Source organism: Taudactylus pleione, unplaced genomic scaffold (genome assembly GCF_031769625.1).
Source record: "Taudactylus pleione unplaced genomic scaffold, aTauple2 ptg000043l, whole genome shotgun sequence".
Taxonomy (NCBI): Eukaryota; Metazoa; Chordata; class Amphibia; order Anura; family Myobatrachidae; genus Taudactylus; species Taudactylus pleione.
In genome coordinates, this window is record NW_028284445.1 from 17,294,285 (window position 1) to 17,311,128 (window position 16,844).

The 16,844-nt window shown below is 43.9% G+C and overlaps 1 protein-coding gene across 1 annotated transcript in view; it reads right to left on the reverse strand.

The window, feature by feature from the left end:
- Positions 1-16,844, reverse strand: part of WASF3 (WASP family member 3) — a 55,665-nt gene that overhangs the window by 19,910 nt on the left and 18,911 nt on the right. The window contains exons 2-3 of the mRNA XM_088460165.1: positions 3,415-3,557; positions 462-596 (exon numbers count right to left, since the gene is read on the reverse strand). Coding sequence (XP_088316291.1) covers positions 462-596; positions 3,415-3,547 — 268 coding nt within the window. The 5' untranslated portion in view covers positions 3,548-3,557. The remainder of the gene's footprint in view (positions 1-461; positions 597-3,414; positions 3,558-16,844) is intronic.

A 16,844-nucleotide genomic window follows, 5' to 3' on the forward strand; every position in this document is an offset into this window, starting at 1 on the left:
AACACTAGATAAAGTGCAAACCAATCAGCTCCTGTCACTTTACAGGCTGTTTGAAAAGATAGGAGCTGATTGGTTGGTACTTTATCTCTCTCTCTCTGAGGCGGAGTACATCTATCCCCATTTATCCCCTGCTCACTCTCTCCCGAATCTAAAATACTAATGAAAAATGTAATTCACCGAGCCAGAGCAATTACATACAGCTATAATGCTTCCCAATGAAATTACAATCCATAAAGAGTCATTAAAGACATTTGTGTGGGAGTAAACTTGGCTGTTTTGCAAAGTCTGAACCAAGTTGTCATACAAATTATGGGAGCTCCTGTCCCTGACAATATGTTGCTGGCCAATTAACGTTTTATATAGCAACGGCATGCTCAGCTTCCAGGGGCACAGTGGCGAGCTCCTGCCTTAATAGCATTTGTATGTATTGTAATAGAGCGGCTCCTTGCTAGGGCACCCACCCTCTTCCACCGTTGAATCCAGCTGGGTGACTTTGACAGCGAGACGATCAATTCTGTCTTGAAGAGAATTTGCTCTGATGTAGAAAGTATTCGCCTCATTAAACAACTCTCCAAATATGTCTTCTGCATGTTTGCCTGCCAAATGGAGAAAAGATGTCAACACATACACTCTCAAAGTGCGTTTACATGACTGCCGCGGCTTTTATCACGTCACCACAGATATACGGCTCTACAACACAGTGCGCTTTACCGTCCTAACTAGGAGCGTGAAAAGGCTGTGCGGTAGTAACTTACAGGCTCCATGATATTGGTTTTATGTATTGTAACGATGTAAATATTGCATTTCTTATCTCAACAAAAAGCTGGAACACATTGCAAGAGTCCATATGGATGTGCAATGTGTATAGTATAGAATGGTAACATTAACTGTGTCAACATGTCAAAAACACTGAATGCCGATCATGCACTTTAACATAGACGCTTTAATAACCCTGACTGCAGCCCAATTCTAAAATCAACAGTCGACATTCTGAACGTATACCCTGTCCAACTAGCTGCCCGGGGTACAGATGCCATCTTACAGATGTCTGCCATGGAAATCGCGTTCCTGACAGAACATACCAGTGTACAACTTATTAAACCAAAACAGGTTTCTAAGAGTTCAGCTGCATACACACGTAAAGATTATCTGTCCAACCATCCAACTAGTTGATTGGTTGGAATGAAAATCTGGTAAGGTATGAAAGCAAATGACAATCAGCAAATGACTCAACTGGACGGCTTATTTACAGTAAATGCTCCGGCATATATTATTATGCTTTATTTATATGGCGCCACGAGGCTTCCGCAGCGCCTCACAAAGTACATAAACAAATGAGCAAACACGAAAACAGCGACTTACAGTACAAAACAATACAGGAGAAGAACATAGTTTATAAACATTGCTGCAACAGCGATCATAACACCCAGAATAAGCAGTAGGGCGTCAGCTACCAAGTATTTGGTGCCCTTGTGGGGAGTTTGGAGTAGATGATCATATGAGTGAGGGAAGGAGAAGCACATGAGGGAAGAGGGCCCTGCTCGTGAGAGCTTACATTCTGGTTAAATATGGCAGTGCAGTCTATCAAAAAATATTCTATTGATCATCTGTCCCACCCATGGGCAAAGCTCTCATTTAGGCCTCCAAAGGACCAGACATCTGCCAGTTATGGGCAAATGGCCATAATTAAATCCATGCCCTTCATCAGGCCCACACAGCAGCATCAGGACAGGCTAAAGTAGTGCAGCCAGTCGCTGGAAAATTTGGTCAGAGGTCAGTTGAAATTAATGTGATTATCACTCAATCATTCGTGATAGGACATTGAATTACTAATTTAGACCCACAGTCTGAGCGTTCCAGCATAATTTAGTAAGAAAAAAAAATGTAAAAAAATGAGAGGCTTACTACATCTGTTTGTGTGATGCAGCTATAGGCTGTGATAAAGACCCCACTTAACTAGCATTAGATAATTGCTCATCATGCTATAAATCCTGATTTTACTATCAAAAATATATTCTGCATGTTTTGTCATCATTTAAACTTACACAGGGCACTCCAGTTCAGAGCAATGTGTGTGGATTGCTGCCGGGCTGGTCGGGCGGAGGCACTCACCGGGCAATAAATGCCGGATGAAGCAGATCACTCAGCGAAACGCGTAGCACCAGGAGACAATGTAAGGTAGACCACTATTTATTTTAGGCTTTATTTTTACTTTTATGCTATGTTCCATGTTTTTTAATCATTATTTTTCAAATCCAGAGTGGTTTTAAAATCTGTACCTATTAGATTTACAATTTAGTATCGTCAGGAGTATAACCTATTGAAGGATACTACTGTTGTATTATTTATCATTTTACTATAATACAGTATGTTTTGATGCCTGTTATAGGAGATGTAAGAACTCCAGGGCACCATATACAGTAGTGTTACTTCAGTAAAAACCAAAATAACTTCTACATAACATTCCCCATTTTAGTCATTATCTTATTTGTGCACACAGCTGATTTATTGAGATAATAAATGGTTCTGTACTCTTCATAATTAGATACCTCTGATCCGGCGCTGGATATACTCTTCCCCAATATCTTTGCGCCTTTCTTCTCCCACCCAACACAGGAGCACAGGAAAACGAGTGACGATTGCCTAATGTATCTAAAAGTAATGTATCCAGGCAGACATGCCCGGCGGCACATAGCTCTTAATTGAATTGCCCCCAAAACTTCTTCAAAGTAGCTATTCATGTATGTGGCATAAGAAATCTAACAGCAATTTTTCAGATGTGAGAAGAATGGTTACAAGGGGAGGTGAGAAAAAAAAAAAGGGAAGAAGAACGGGTTGCAAGGGCAGATGGAGTCCCATAGAAGGGGCAGATGGCGTCCCATAGAGGATGCAGTCATCATGTCAACATCTAAAACACTGACATTTTGCAGACATTAGGGTTAGGCTGCGGCGGGTGGGTTAGGGGTCAGCGTACCGGAACTCTCCATCACCTGACATCACTGCACAGTCACAGCTGAACGGAGGTAAAGTGATCACCGCACCTCCGGGACCTACCGTTTTCTCGACATTCTTAGCTCTTCGCCACTTCAGAGTCGACATGGTCAACATTGGGGGGGGGAGAATCAGGGGGAAGTATACTATAGGGCTGAGGAGAAAAGTTCATTAGAAGGGAGGGGCATTGGTATGGGTGCCAGTGGCTGGAATGAATTACAGGGGAGAGGAGGGTGATAGAAGAAAAGGAGATAGAGATATAGAGAGAAGAAGAACGTGCACTCAGAAGGAGAAGGAGGTTTACACATTAAGTGCACAGCATGTAAGCCTGCCTAACATAGCAGAGAAGTTACCCAAAAACACAACAAAACCTTATTCCATGATTTGTACGTTTATTAACTGAAGAATAAGAATAGTGTTTACTTAGACTGCTCAGTTGTCGGATGATTGCAGCAAGTGTACTATTGGTTACACATTCCAGTTCACTGGTGATCCCATCCGGCACAGTTTCCCGGCAGAGGTGCCTAGGCTCTATGTTCCTCTTTACCAGCGGCATGGCTCAGTAACTGCAATAACAGGGAGCAAAACCAACGTCAGACTAAACAAAAGCCAGGAACAGTCATGAAAAAGGACAGGTCGCATATTACGGACCTCTGCGCAAGTCCTTTACATAGTGATTCTTATCCACTAAATGGTTTGCTGTAATCAGCGATAGTGGCCAGCGTAGACTGAAAGTACCATCTCTGACAAAGCCATTGCCACTGCCAGAAATAGTTCCCTTTGGATCTCAGCATGCAGTGTATAGATCGCTACAGAAATCAGATTTTTCATTCTGTGGTGTCTGACTAGAGGGGGAAGGCTTCAGTGAATCATTAGTCAGATTCATCAATACCACTGCAGCAACAGTCTGCCTACAATCTAACACAGTCACATTACAGAGAGGAGGTGCCATTAATAAGAATGATCTACACAATAAGAAAAAAAAAAAAAAAAAAGGCAGTCAAACTGTTTTTTTTAATGAAGAGTCTTTTAATACATAGCATACGCTTGGCCATTTGTCAACGGAGAACTGAGCTCAAGTTGAGTACTCCTCCACCTCCCACCCCCAAGTGTGTACTCCTTTCCAGTTAGAAATCAACTGGGCTCTCCTCTCCTGGGATCACTCTATCATTACATCGGAATGCAGGGAAAAATGCAGCAAACTGGGGGTGAAGGCACCTGGGGAATGAAGGTGTAAGGCAGGTGTCAGACTAGTAGTCGGATGTTACCTTCTCTGCAAACCTACTTTTACAACACTAATATGGGAATTCAATATGGAGCGATAAGTCAGTTTTTTGCGTTAATATCGCACCTATGACGTCATTATCACAGGTTTTAGTTTTACACTGTTCAATTTCAAAGACTTTTCGCAGGTTCGAAAAGTTTTTGATAAAAAACGGGGATAACTTTTCACCACTGAATAGGTGGCGAAAAAAAGTGCAGAATTGGGGTTTAGGGGTGCAGGCTTAAAAATATAGCCTGCACCCTTCAGAATGACCCCTTGAAACGATCTGTGTAAAAAAAAAAAAAATCGGGACACCCCAAAAAAAGCACTTTGAATTTTGGGTGCCAAAAAAAAAAATATGTTGGGGAACAAAGTTAAGAAATAGCGAGCTTGACTCTGGGGGGGTCCCCAAGTATGCCCCAGGTGTTTTATTCATTGCAGCTCCTTGTGGCAGGTGGGTTTTTCATGATTTTTTCAAGTCTCTTTAGCAACTTTAAAATATGCTGACCCCCATTTTCAAGTACCCCAAATTTGCTGGGCATAGATATTTTCCCCCCCACAAAAAACTAAATGCTCTTCTGCACCACTTTCTTCAAAGTCGCATTTATGCACTTGCCACGGCTATTAGAAACCCCGACTTCCTTCAGGAGTTAAAAATGGGGGTACCCATAGTGATCCCCCATGTGTAGACATCTTTAGGGGGTCCCTAGAATATTTTCCGAAAATTCCCGTTTTTGTTATCCTGTAAAAAAAATTTGTAAAAATTTCCAAAAAAAAAAAAAAATGACATAAGGTCCCCCCCCCCCCCCCCAAAAGCCAAACCAGCCCCAGGCTTGCCAGCCAGTGGTGGTTTCTAAAAACACAGGGAACAAAATGTGTAGGGTTCCACCGTATTTTAGAAACAGACACCAGGCTGCAGGGACTAGTGCTGGTTTTAAATATAGGGGGCAAAAACGACGTGTGGTACAACCTATATTTAAGACCAGCACCAGACCCAACCGACCGGGGTGTAATGCCACAGCCCGGAGACCCAATCACCTGGGCTCCAGGTCCAAAGCATTACACCCCAAGTCAGTCAGCGCAAGCCGGTGATCTCGGGGGAGTTGGGGACCCCCCAAAAAAGGTTCCCCCCTCTCCAGAGCAGCACAGGCTTACGCTGAATCCTGGGGCTCATCCCCATACCCCTGGAGCGGTGGGTATGGGGGTAATAGGGGGGCCAAATAATGTAACACTATTGTACTTTACAGTGGAACTACAAGTGCCAGCATGCCTGCCATTTTGCACTTGTGGAACTACAAGTGCCAGCAGACATGCGGCACCTGTAATTTCACTGTAAAATAAATAGTTAAAAAAAGACAAAACACACACACACCGTGCCCAGTATAAGTTTATTACATACACCTACCCATTCACACATACTTACCTATACCAGAAGTTTCGGTCCCCTTCTCCAGTAGATCCTTACAACTTGGCCCTGCAAGGAAGATTTCATACTCACCTACATCCAACGCTGGTCTCCGTAGTAATCTATGGGATTTAAATAAAAAAAAAAAAAACGCATTTAGCCGAGCCACGCAACACAGCTATCTGTATGTGTGTTGTCACACATACAGATAGCTCCCGAATGGACGCAGCCGGAGCTTCACGGGGCATTGCAGTCCAGTCAGCCAATCAGCGGCAGTGCTGACTGTAGAGCGCCCGCTGATTGGCTCCGGCAACTGACAGATCCCACGTGGGTGAGTCAGCCCATGTCTGCTGGCACTTGTAGCTCCACAAGTGCAAAATGGCAGGTATGCTGGCACTTGTAGTTCCACTGTCAAGTACAATAGTGTTACATTATTTGGCCCCCCTATTACCCCCATACCCACCGCTCCAGGGGTATGGGGCTGAGCCCCAGGATTCAGCGTAAGTCTGTGGTGCTCGGAGAGGGGGAACCCTTTTTTGGGGGGTCCCCAACTCCCCCGAGATCACCGGCTTGCGCTGACCGACTTGGGGTGAAATGCTTTGGACCTGGAGCCCCGGTGATTGGGTCTCCGGGCTGTGGCATTCCACCCCGGTCGGTTGGGTCTGGTGCTGGTCTTAAATATAGGGGGTACCCCACGTCGTTTTTGCCCCCTATATTTAAAACCAGCACTAGTCCCTGCAGCCTGGTGTTGGTTTCTAAAATACGGTGGAACCCTACACATTTTGTTCCCCATATTTTTAGAAACCACTACTGGCTGGCAAGCCTGGGGCTGGTTTGGCTATTGGGGGGGGACCTTATGTCATTTTTTTTGTAAATTTTTACAAATTTTTTACAGGTTAACAAAAACGGGAATTTTCGGGAAATATTCTAGGGACCCCCCTAATGATGTCTAGACATGGGGGATCACTATGGGTACCCCCATTTTTAACTACTGAAGGAAGTCGGGGTTTCTAATAGCCGTGGCAGGAAAAAACACCTGGCAAAGCTATTTAAAAACAAGACTTTCTTATGCAGGCAAAAACGGGGTTACCCATAGTGATCCCCCATGTCTGGACATCTTTAGGGGGGTCCCAGGCATATTTCCCGAAAATTCCCGTTTTTTTTCCTTAAATGGGGTCAGGGGTCTTTTTTAAAAAAACAGGGATAATTTTTCAAATCACTATAGCAAGTGAAAAAAAATGCAGAATAGGGTTTTGGGGGTGTAGGCTTATAAAATATAGCCTGTAGTTTTGGGAATGTCCCCTTAAAAGGAAATGTTAAAAAAAAAAAAGAAAAAAAAAAGTCCCCCCAAAAAAATCGGGACACCATAAAAAAAAAAAAAAAAAATTAGGTAACAAAATTGCCAAACTAACAAAATTATTTCTGGTGGGGTCCCCAAGTATGGGGCAGGTGTTTTATTAATTGCGCAAAGTAGCGGCAGGTGCATTTTTGCTGAATTTTTAAAAATTACCTTTAGGGACATAAAAATATGCTAGTACCCATTTTCATGTACCCCAAATTTGATGGGACCACTTAAAAAAACTAAAAAAAAAACCTAAGTGCTCTTCTGCATCACTTCTTCAATGTCGGGGAAAAAAACACCTGCGCGGCTATTTAAAAACCCAGACTTTCTTCTGCAGGCAAAAACGGGGGTACCCATAGTGATCCCCAAGGTCTGGACATCTTTAGGGGGCTCCTACAATTATTTCCAGAAAATTCCAGGTTTTTTTCGCCGATCCAAGTATCGCCGGGTCCCGTTTTCGACGATTTCAAATTGAATATGGGGATACGCAGGAGCGCGCGCGATACTTTTTCACTGGCAAAACCTCCGATGTGCGGCGAAAACCTCGCTGGCGAGGTTAACGTTTCATATTGAATACCCCTCTAAGCTGAATACACACTATATGATATATTGTGCGATCTTTGTACTTCAGACCAATCAGCATGACCATCGTATAGTGTGTACCCCTAATCCATCATTCACACATCGTTCATTGCATCGTCCCACTGGATGTTCTGCATGTCCAATGGGACGATTCCACGGACATGGGGTTACGTGAAGCATATAACGATATATTGTGTCGCCGTACAACAGATCATGTAGGAATGGGATTGAAATGCCAGCGGCTGTTCAAATCCCGACAGCAGATGCCTGACAGGGGCAGGTAAGTACCCTAACCTCCCCTAACCCTGCCTTAGTGGTGCCTAACCCTAACCTCCCCCCAGAGGTGCCCTCCCCCCCCCTTACAGCTCCCGGAAGGGGGGTGCCTAACCCTAACCTCACCCCAGAGGTGCCCTCAACCAACCACCCCCCTTGCAGCTCCCTTAACCTAGCACTCCCGGGGTGACTAACCCTAACCCTCCCCCCTAGGGGTGCCTAACCCTAATCTTCCCACCCCCCCAAACCTGACCCAGCTAGACTCCCCAATCCTAACCCCGGAATTGGTATGAAATACCGTCGGCCGCATGGCCGGCGGTTCGATTCCCGTCAGCGGCAGCCCGACAGGAGCAGAGTGCTATGCAGCGGAAGCCCGACAGCGCTGGAAATCCCGATCGTGGATAGGTAAGTATTTACTAACCTAACCCTCCTTAGGGGTGCCTAACCCTAACTCCCCCCCCCCCAAGTGCCTAACCCTAACCACCCCCCTTCCCCGCTGCCTACACCTAAGTCCCCCCCGGGGGTGCCTAACCCTCCCTCCCCCTAGCCTAACACTTACCCTCCCGGGAGGGGGTGCCTAACCCTAAGTCCCCGCCGGGGGTGCCTAACCCTAACCCTCCCTCCCCCTAGCCTAACCCTTACCCTCCCGTGGGGGTGCCTACCCCTAAGTCCCCCCCGGGCCCTAAACCTAACCCTCCCCCCCCACGGCTGTCCGCTCACGACGCCCGGCATCCCTACGATCGGGATGCCGGGTGCCGGTCTCCCGGCGTCGGGGAAATGCGGGCATCTACATCTAGACGCCCGGCATTTCACCCTTGCCGGGAATTGGCAGTCGGGAAGCCGGCTGCCGGTATTTAGGCAGTCGGCTTCCCGATTGCCTCCCCTAACCCCCCCCCTCACAGCTAACGCTACGGGCACCCCAGACTTTCCTTAGTTCTGGATGGCGTCCTCGGCGTTGGGATGATAGGCGCCGGTATTTCAACGCCCATCATAAATCCCTAGCAGGCATTCCGCTGTCGCAATTGCGACCGGCGGCAATATAACTACATCTCATGATAGAGATAGATTATACATAAATACATACATATACACACACATACATATGCACACACACACACACTTTGTTTCAGCACTTATTTGTGCAAAAATTTAAAAAATACAAATATCCCTAAATCGACCTAAACCATCAATAGAGTGAATCTTACTAAGAAACCTAGAAAAAAAAAAATAGAGATGTATTTCCATGTAAGGATAATTTTCTCTGTCATAGACCGTAATATGCGATGACACTAGATAACTGTTTCAGACAATTCAACTACATCAGCTGTGAGAAGCCCTCATCCTCATATAGCAGGATTCACTTTTACCAAGCGCACACAGTTTGACGGGTGCCCTAGATTGTAGCATCGATCGGCTTTAAATGAGCCAAACAAAACTAAACAAAAAACAAATGCACTTTCAGATCTTAAGCTCTGTCAGAAGCATTGTGGAAGACACATTCAGGCTTTAATTAGTTTGATTAGCCGTATCTGCAGAACAGTAGTTTAATAAAAAATTTAATCAAGCTGACAACCTGATCTACGTTGATTCCAATACACTTTGAAGTACAAGTAAATGTGCTTAGGATTTAACAAAAAAAAAAAAAAAATACTTTGGATAAATTAGTGACATAATAATATTAAAGTTTCTTATTGTTCCTATTGCATCCATTAACAATAGCTTTTACAAGCAGGATTACTTGTTGCTCCTCCATATGACTGATGAACCCTGGGTGCTGGAAGAAAGTGAACACGTATTGGACAGACAAACCAAGTATGATGGAAGCAGGACTAATCTGCTAGTGATTAGCCAATAGCAGATCCGGAACACCGTGACACCCCCATGTACATTACCTATAGCTTGTAAATTTAAGAAGAGGTCTCAGTTACAGAAATAAGATAAACCAAAAATGACACAAGTACCCGATCAAGCCTATAAACACAGTTTGCCAAAAAAGCTTTAAAACTTTAAAAAGTTGTAAACAAAATGGTGGTGACCCAAGCCGTATACAGCCATCAGCCAGAACATTAAAACCACTGGCAGATGAAGTGAATAACATAGATTACCTCATTACAATGGCACCGGTCATGAGGTAGGGTATATTAGGCAGCAAGTGAACAGTCCGTTCTTGAAGTAAATGTGTTGAAAGCAGGAAATATGGGCCAGCGTAAGGATGAGAGAATCGACAAGGAACAAATTGTGATGGTTAAACAACTGGGTCAGAGCAACTAAAACACGTCGGGTCTTGTGAGGTGTTCCCGATATGCAGTGGTTAGTGCCTACCAAAAGAGGTCCAAGGAAGGACAACCGGCTAACCAAAGACAGGGTCATGGGAGTCCAAGGCTGACTGATGAGCGCGAGGAGTGAAGGCTAGCACATCTGGTCCTATCCTACAGAAGAGCTACTGTCGCACTAATTGCACAAAAAGTTAATACTTGTTATAATAGAAAGAGGTCAGAACACAGTGCATAGCAGCTTGCTGCAAATGGGGCTGCATAGCCGCAGGCCGGTGACAGTGCCCATGCTGACCCCTGTCCACCACCAAAAGCACCTACAATGGGTGCATGAGCATCAGAACTGGACCATGGAGCAATGGAAGAAGGTGACCTGGTCTGTTGAATCATGTTTTCTTTTACATTTTGTGGTCGCCCGGGTGCTTGGGTTTCATTTACCTGGGGAAGTGATGTGTGGGGAGGTCAAAGGCACACATAGAGGTGAGGGACACATGGAGATGGGTCTGAGTGCTGGAAGCAGGTCTCACCCCCTACTCACTAACTCTCCCCTCACTACACTAAACTTCAATGTCCACGGATTCTCCTACCTGCATCACTGTGTTTTCTCTTGCTGCTGCTGACTGAGTTCTGTTCTTAAACACTGCAGCATACTTCCTGGTCACTCGACACATCCAAGGTGTCCAGTGCTCAAGACACGCCCCCCTCCCCCAAACTCAGAGGCATGCATCTATTAGCTCTTATTGGGCCAGCTTACTGCCTGTGGTATGGTCCCACCCCCATTAATGCAAGCAGTGTCTGACTATACAGAAGAGAAGCTGAGCTGTCGCTGCCTCATCTCTTGTCTCCCTGCAGTCCCAGGTAGCTCCACAAAGCTGGCGAGTGTTAACTATAAAAATTATTACAATAAACAAAGAAGATGTTTAGAAGTTAAAATTATAATAATACAAAAAATATTTATATCTAAAATCTCAGGAGTATGATAGGGGCGCTGCTTCCCCTGCCTGCATGTCCCTGGAAGAGATCGTACCAGGATGCACTATGGGAAGTAGGCAAGCCAGGGGAGGCAGTGTAATGCTCTGAGCAATGTTCTGCTGGGAAACTTTAGGTTTGTGTCAAAGTAACATTCACATAAATGGCCGGACCCAAACACTGGTGCAGACTAAGTACACTTCATAGCAATGCTATTCCCTGATGGCAGTGGCCTCTTTCGGCAGCATAATGCGCCTGCCACACTGCAAAATTGTTCAGGAATGTTTTGAGGAACATGAAGATTCAAGATGTTAACTTGGCCTCCAAATTCTCCAGTTCTCAATCAGTTAGAGCATCTGTGGGAAGTGCTGGATAGAACAAGTCCGAGCCATGGAGGCCCCACCTCATAATTTACAGGTAATGAATCTGCTGCTAACGTCTAGGTGCCAGATAACAAAACCTGTGAAGGTGTCCTGTGGCGAGTCCATGCCTCAACAGGTCAGAGCGGTTTTGGCGCAACCAGGGGGACATACACAAATCCGGGCCTTTCCACCAGACAAGCCTCCATTACAGAAGCTTCTCTGTCAGTGACGGTATGAATTCACCAAGACGACATTCATAATGTCAACACAATGTTGAATGTTATGATGTTGACAAGGTTAAAATGTTTACATGTAGATAATGCTGACATGACAAGTCAACATAGTGAACGCTGACGTATGGGTAGTGCTAGGCTTAGATAAGGACAGTTAACATTTTGACATTATGCCATTATAGACATCCTACATTTCAATATTTGGTAGTCGACATATTGTATGTCAACACTATAAATCGCCAACATGACATGTACCAAGTCAGTGACATAATATAAAGCACAGCAACATAATAGGTAAAAGGTAAATACAACTGTTTCAGTTTATTAAAAAAAAAAATTTAATCCACATGAAAATCAAATGGCAAATGCTCCTGTGCTGCAGTTACAAATGCATAACAAGGGGTCAATCCTATTAGGTGCAAGGGGGGCAAGTTGCCGTTGCAACGGCTTGGAAACACCAGCATTGGCACCGCAACTCAATCTCACCCTGGACTCGCAGATTTTTGTGCACAACCTTTGGGCCTAAAAAACAAAACAAAAAAGGCAGGCCCACTCATGGCGAATAGGATTGACCCCCAAGATTGAACCTAAACTTCTTAGACAGATGATATGGGCTGCTTGATTTACTCAATGGTACCTAAACAGCAAAAAATGATTCCCTTATACCTGCACAACAGCTCCTATGCAGAGCTTAGCATTACTGCCTCCCAGTGCTGGAGATAGTGATTCTATTCCAACCAGAGTACGATCTGTGTAGGGCTACCACATTGCTTTAGTGGATTTCATCTAGAAGCTCCGATTTCCTCCCACTGGCCAAAAAAAAAAAAAAAGGGGAGGTTGGTAATTTAATGTACGAAAGAATAGAGGGGGGTGGGGGAGAATTCAACTAGCTGCAGTAATTTATCACTGGCCAATTCAATTAGCCTTGAAGAGAGGCCACTGACAGAACTTATGAGGGATTTTCCTTCACCACAGCATGGGCAGTGAAAAGAAAGTCCCTGATAACTAAGATAACGGGTGCCGTAACCCTGTTAATGCGCGTATCCGTGAACTTTTCACGGATTCTGTGCTTTAACGCCTGTTAACACGCCAATTTAACTGCCGTTCATAAAGGCATCGGGGGGGGGGGGGGGGGAAGGGAGCCTAATTGAATAGCCTCAGACGATAAAGGCTGAGGCTACCTCCCTTTTTCACCCCCGTTGAGTTATCGGGGCTAATGGAATTCCCCCCTTAGACTGAGCCGCACTGGGCAGGGATGGAGGTGAATGACTAAACATTCTCGGTAGAGTGCTTTGCAATAAGTTCACATTATGTAATACATGTTATTATTGCTCTGCAGATTTATTTTTTTCTCTCCAGTGTAAAAGTGTCCTCATACGGCTAAAGAAGAAGGTAATGTCCGCAGTTTATATATCATGATAAGGATACAACACACCATTTGTTGAGTGTCCACACAAGTCTCTGCAATGTGTCCAGCGTACTGGATAACGCATTATATGCGGGTTACATTGTTTTTTAGGCCAGATATATTTTTAGGCCTGTTTGTGGACTTGTTCTCTTCCTGCAAACACCAACTAGATTAAAGTATTAGTAAGAGAAGCTGCTGACATGCTAATCCTCTGATCTTAGAGATACAGATGGCAAGAGGTGTACGCTCACAAAAGTAGCTTGATTAAAATGACAGTGCTCTGCTCATTCTAGTCAAGCTGCCGCCAAAAGAAAAAGATTTAAAATATATTTAAATCACAAGGTTAGAGGACAGAAATGGCCAAATAACCAGCAAGCTGTCCAAGACAGATAAGGCCATTAACGCTCGGCGAGATCCACTCTCTAATAGAGTGAATACAATGGCTGCTTCCTGTTTCCTGTTTTGGAGCAGTTATAGGAGATTCCGCCTCTGAATCAACTAGTGCTGTTATTTCACTGCTGATCAAACACCCATTTACAATAACATTCTGCCATTGCCTTTTGAAAACCCAATATCCCATTGAGAGGACGATAAGGACCAGTCTTCGGCTCTTCAGCCATACGTATGTAGCTACACCAACATCACCATGACTGGGACACATACTCCTTGGGGACGGTTTAGTGCAACAGTAAAATAGTAATATTTGTTATAAAGACTGGTTCATTAGAGAAAAAAAAAAAATTGGGGGTATATGGTTTTCCTCAGGTATTTTTTTTTTTCTTTATTCCTTTTTTTTTTTTTTTAACCGCAAACATACAGTTGTACTTAGAAACATATGTATTACTTCCATGAATATACTCTGCATTAAGATTAAGTACAGACATTAGGATAAGAAATATTTAGATGTAGATAAACGACCATAGTCAGGATAGAGGGGAGAGTACATATTACTAATGTTATTGTTTATTTCAGCTCTGTACAGAGGATATGTAGTCATTCACATAAGACCCTGCCTCATTGGAGCTTACAATCTAAATTCCCTAACAGAGACACGGCCATTTTGATAGCAGCTGTGCTGAAAACTATTGGTTACCATGGTGATGTAAGGAAAATACTTTAGAAAATATAATTTGGACTCAAGAGAGCACACCTGTTCATGAACAAAGACAGAACAACACTTTACAAGTCACTCTAATGAACAAAACATTTTAAAAGTAAAAATTGTCATGCATACTACCGTAGTTCAGTGTCTGAGATGCAATAACTGACACACACATAAATATATGGTCTGTCTAAGTCATGCGCGGGGTCTGGCACTCCTCTAAAGTGATAAACTAGCCAGTGTGACTATCCAAGGCTAAGTAGCATAATGCACATACCTCTCCTCCAGGCAGCGCTCCATGAACTTTCAAATCAAACAAAAAAAAAAAGATAGCAAAATGTTTAATCCAACGTTTCAGTAAATTTATAAACTGTTTTCAGGGACCCCCTGAAGACAGATTGCAAACAAACTAAAACACTGTATGTACTAATATTATATATACACACACACATGCAGTATACGGAAAGGATTCACAGCGCTTCACTTTTTCCACATTGTTATGATACAGCATTATTCCAGATTGGAATAAATTCATTTTTGTCCTCAAAATTCTACACACAATACCCCATAATGACAATGTGTAAAAAGTTTGACATTTTTGCAAATTTGATTAAAAAAAAAATTAAAAAAAAAAAAAAATCTCATGTACATAAGTATTCACAGCCTTTGCTCAATACTTTGTTGTTGCACCTTTGGCAACAATTACAGCCTCAAGTCTTTTTGAATATGATGCCACAAGCCTGGCACACCTATCTTTGGGCAGTTTCGCCCACTCCTCTTTGCAGCACCTCTCAAGCTGCATCAGGTTGGATGGGAAGCATTGGTGCACAGCCATTTTCAGATTTCTCCAGAGATATTCAATTGGATTCAAGTCTGGGCTCTGGCTGGGCCACTCAAGGACATTCACAGAGTTGTCCTGAAGCCACTCCTTTGATATCTTGGCTGTGTGCTTAGGGTGGTTGTCCTGCTGAAAGATGAACAGTCACCCCAGTCTGAGGTCAAGAGCACTCTGGAGCAGGTTTTCATCCAGGATGTCTCTGTACATTGCTGCATTCATCTTTACCTCTATCCTGACTAGTCTCCCAGTTCCTGCCGGTGAAAAACATCCCCACAGCATGATGCTGCCACCACCATGCTTGACTGTAGGGATGGTATTGGCCTGGTGATGAGCGATGCCTGGTTTCCTCCAAACATAACACCTGGCATTAACGCCAAAGAGTTCAATCTTTGTCTCATCAGACCAGAGAATTTTGTTTCTCATGCTCTGAGAGTCCTTCAGGTGCATTTTGGCAAACTCCAGACGGGCTGCCATCTGCTTTTTACTAAGGAGTGGCTTCCGTCTGGCCACTCTGCAGCAATCAGGCCTCTATGGTAGAGATGGTTGTCCTTCTGGAAGGTTCTCCTCTCTTCACAGAAGAATGCTGTAGCTCTGACAGAGTGACCATCGGGTTCTTGGTCACCTCCCTCACTAGGGCCCTTCTCCCACAATCGCTCAGTTTAGACGGCTGGCCAACTCTAGGAAGAGTCCTGGTGGTTCCGAACTTCTTCCATTTACGGATGATGGAGACCACTGTGCTCATTGGGACCTTCAAAGCAGCAGATATTTTTCTGTACCCTTCCCCAGATTTGTGCCTCGAGACAATCCTGTCTCGGAGGTCTAAAAACAATTCCTTGGACTTCATGCTTGGTTTGTGCTCTGACATGCACTGTCAAGTGTGGGACCTAATATGGACAGGTGTATGACTTTCAAAATCATGTCCAATCAATTGAATTTACCACAGGCGGACTCCAAGTAAGTTGTAGGAACATCTCAAGGACAAAAATGAATTTATTCCATTTTGGAATAAGGCTGTAACATAAAATGTGGAAAAAGGGAACGCTGTGAATACTATCCGGATGCCCTGTACACACACACACACACACACACACACACACACACACACACACACACACACACACAGAAATGAGTGAGTACTGTTGGTGGTGGTGCTCTCAGATCCTACTGTAATATGCTAGCAATTATTCCACACCAAAAAAATTATCCTGATTTTGACTCATTGGATGTTAGGGGGCATTGCATCACAATCAAAATGGTATTTCTGGAGGCGGGTTGGGAGAAAGCCTATGCCACACCCCCTATGGTGTACATAAAAACATTACAAAGTAACATAAAAGCACAAGTTAAGCACAATAGATAATTGGTACATACACTCAACCAGGAAAAGTTTTGTTCGCAATTAAAAAAAATTCTACATTTGTTTAGATTTAGAATATTTAAAAAAAAAAAAGGATTGGTAGGGGCCTCTGTTTATCCTAATCTGAAACTTTATAAAGCAGCATGTTTGACCAACCAAATCTTTGTTTGGACTATGATCCCCTGTCCTAAATCTTGGGTGACATGTTGGGCAAATTTTCCCTTATTGATTTTTGTGGATTCCATCTAGCTCCAGAGTTTTCCCTAAATCTATTTCCAGGTCGACACTTGCATCCCTTAAAGCCTCAGCTTATCTGTTCTTCTACAGTTTAATTTACCAACTACCAACCATCTCTATTCAAAGTCTGTCACATTTAATTCCTAACCTGGACCTTTCCCTCTGGTGCACTAAAGGTATTCAGTCTCTCCGTGATTTGTTTAATAAT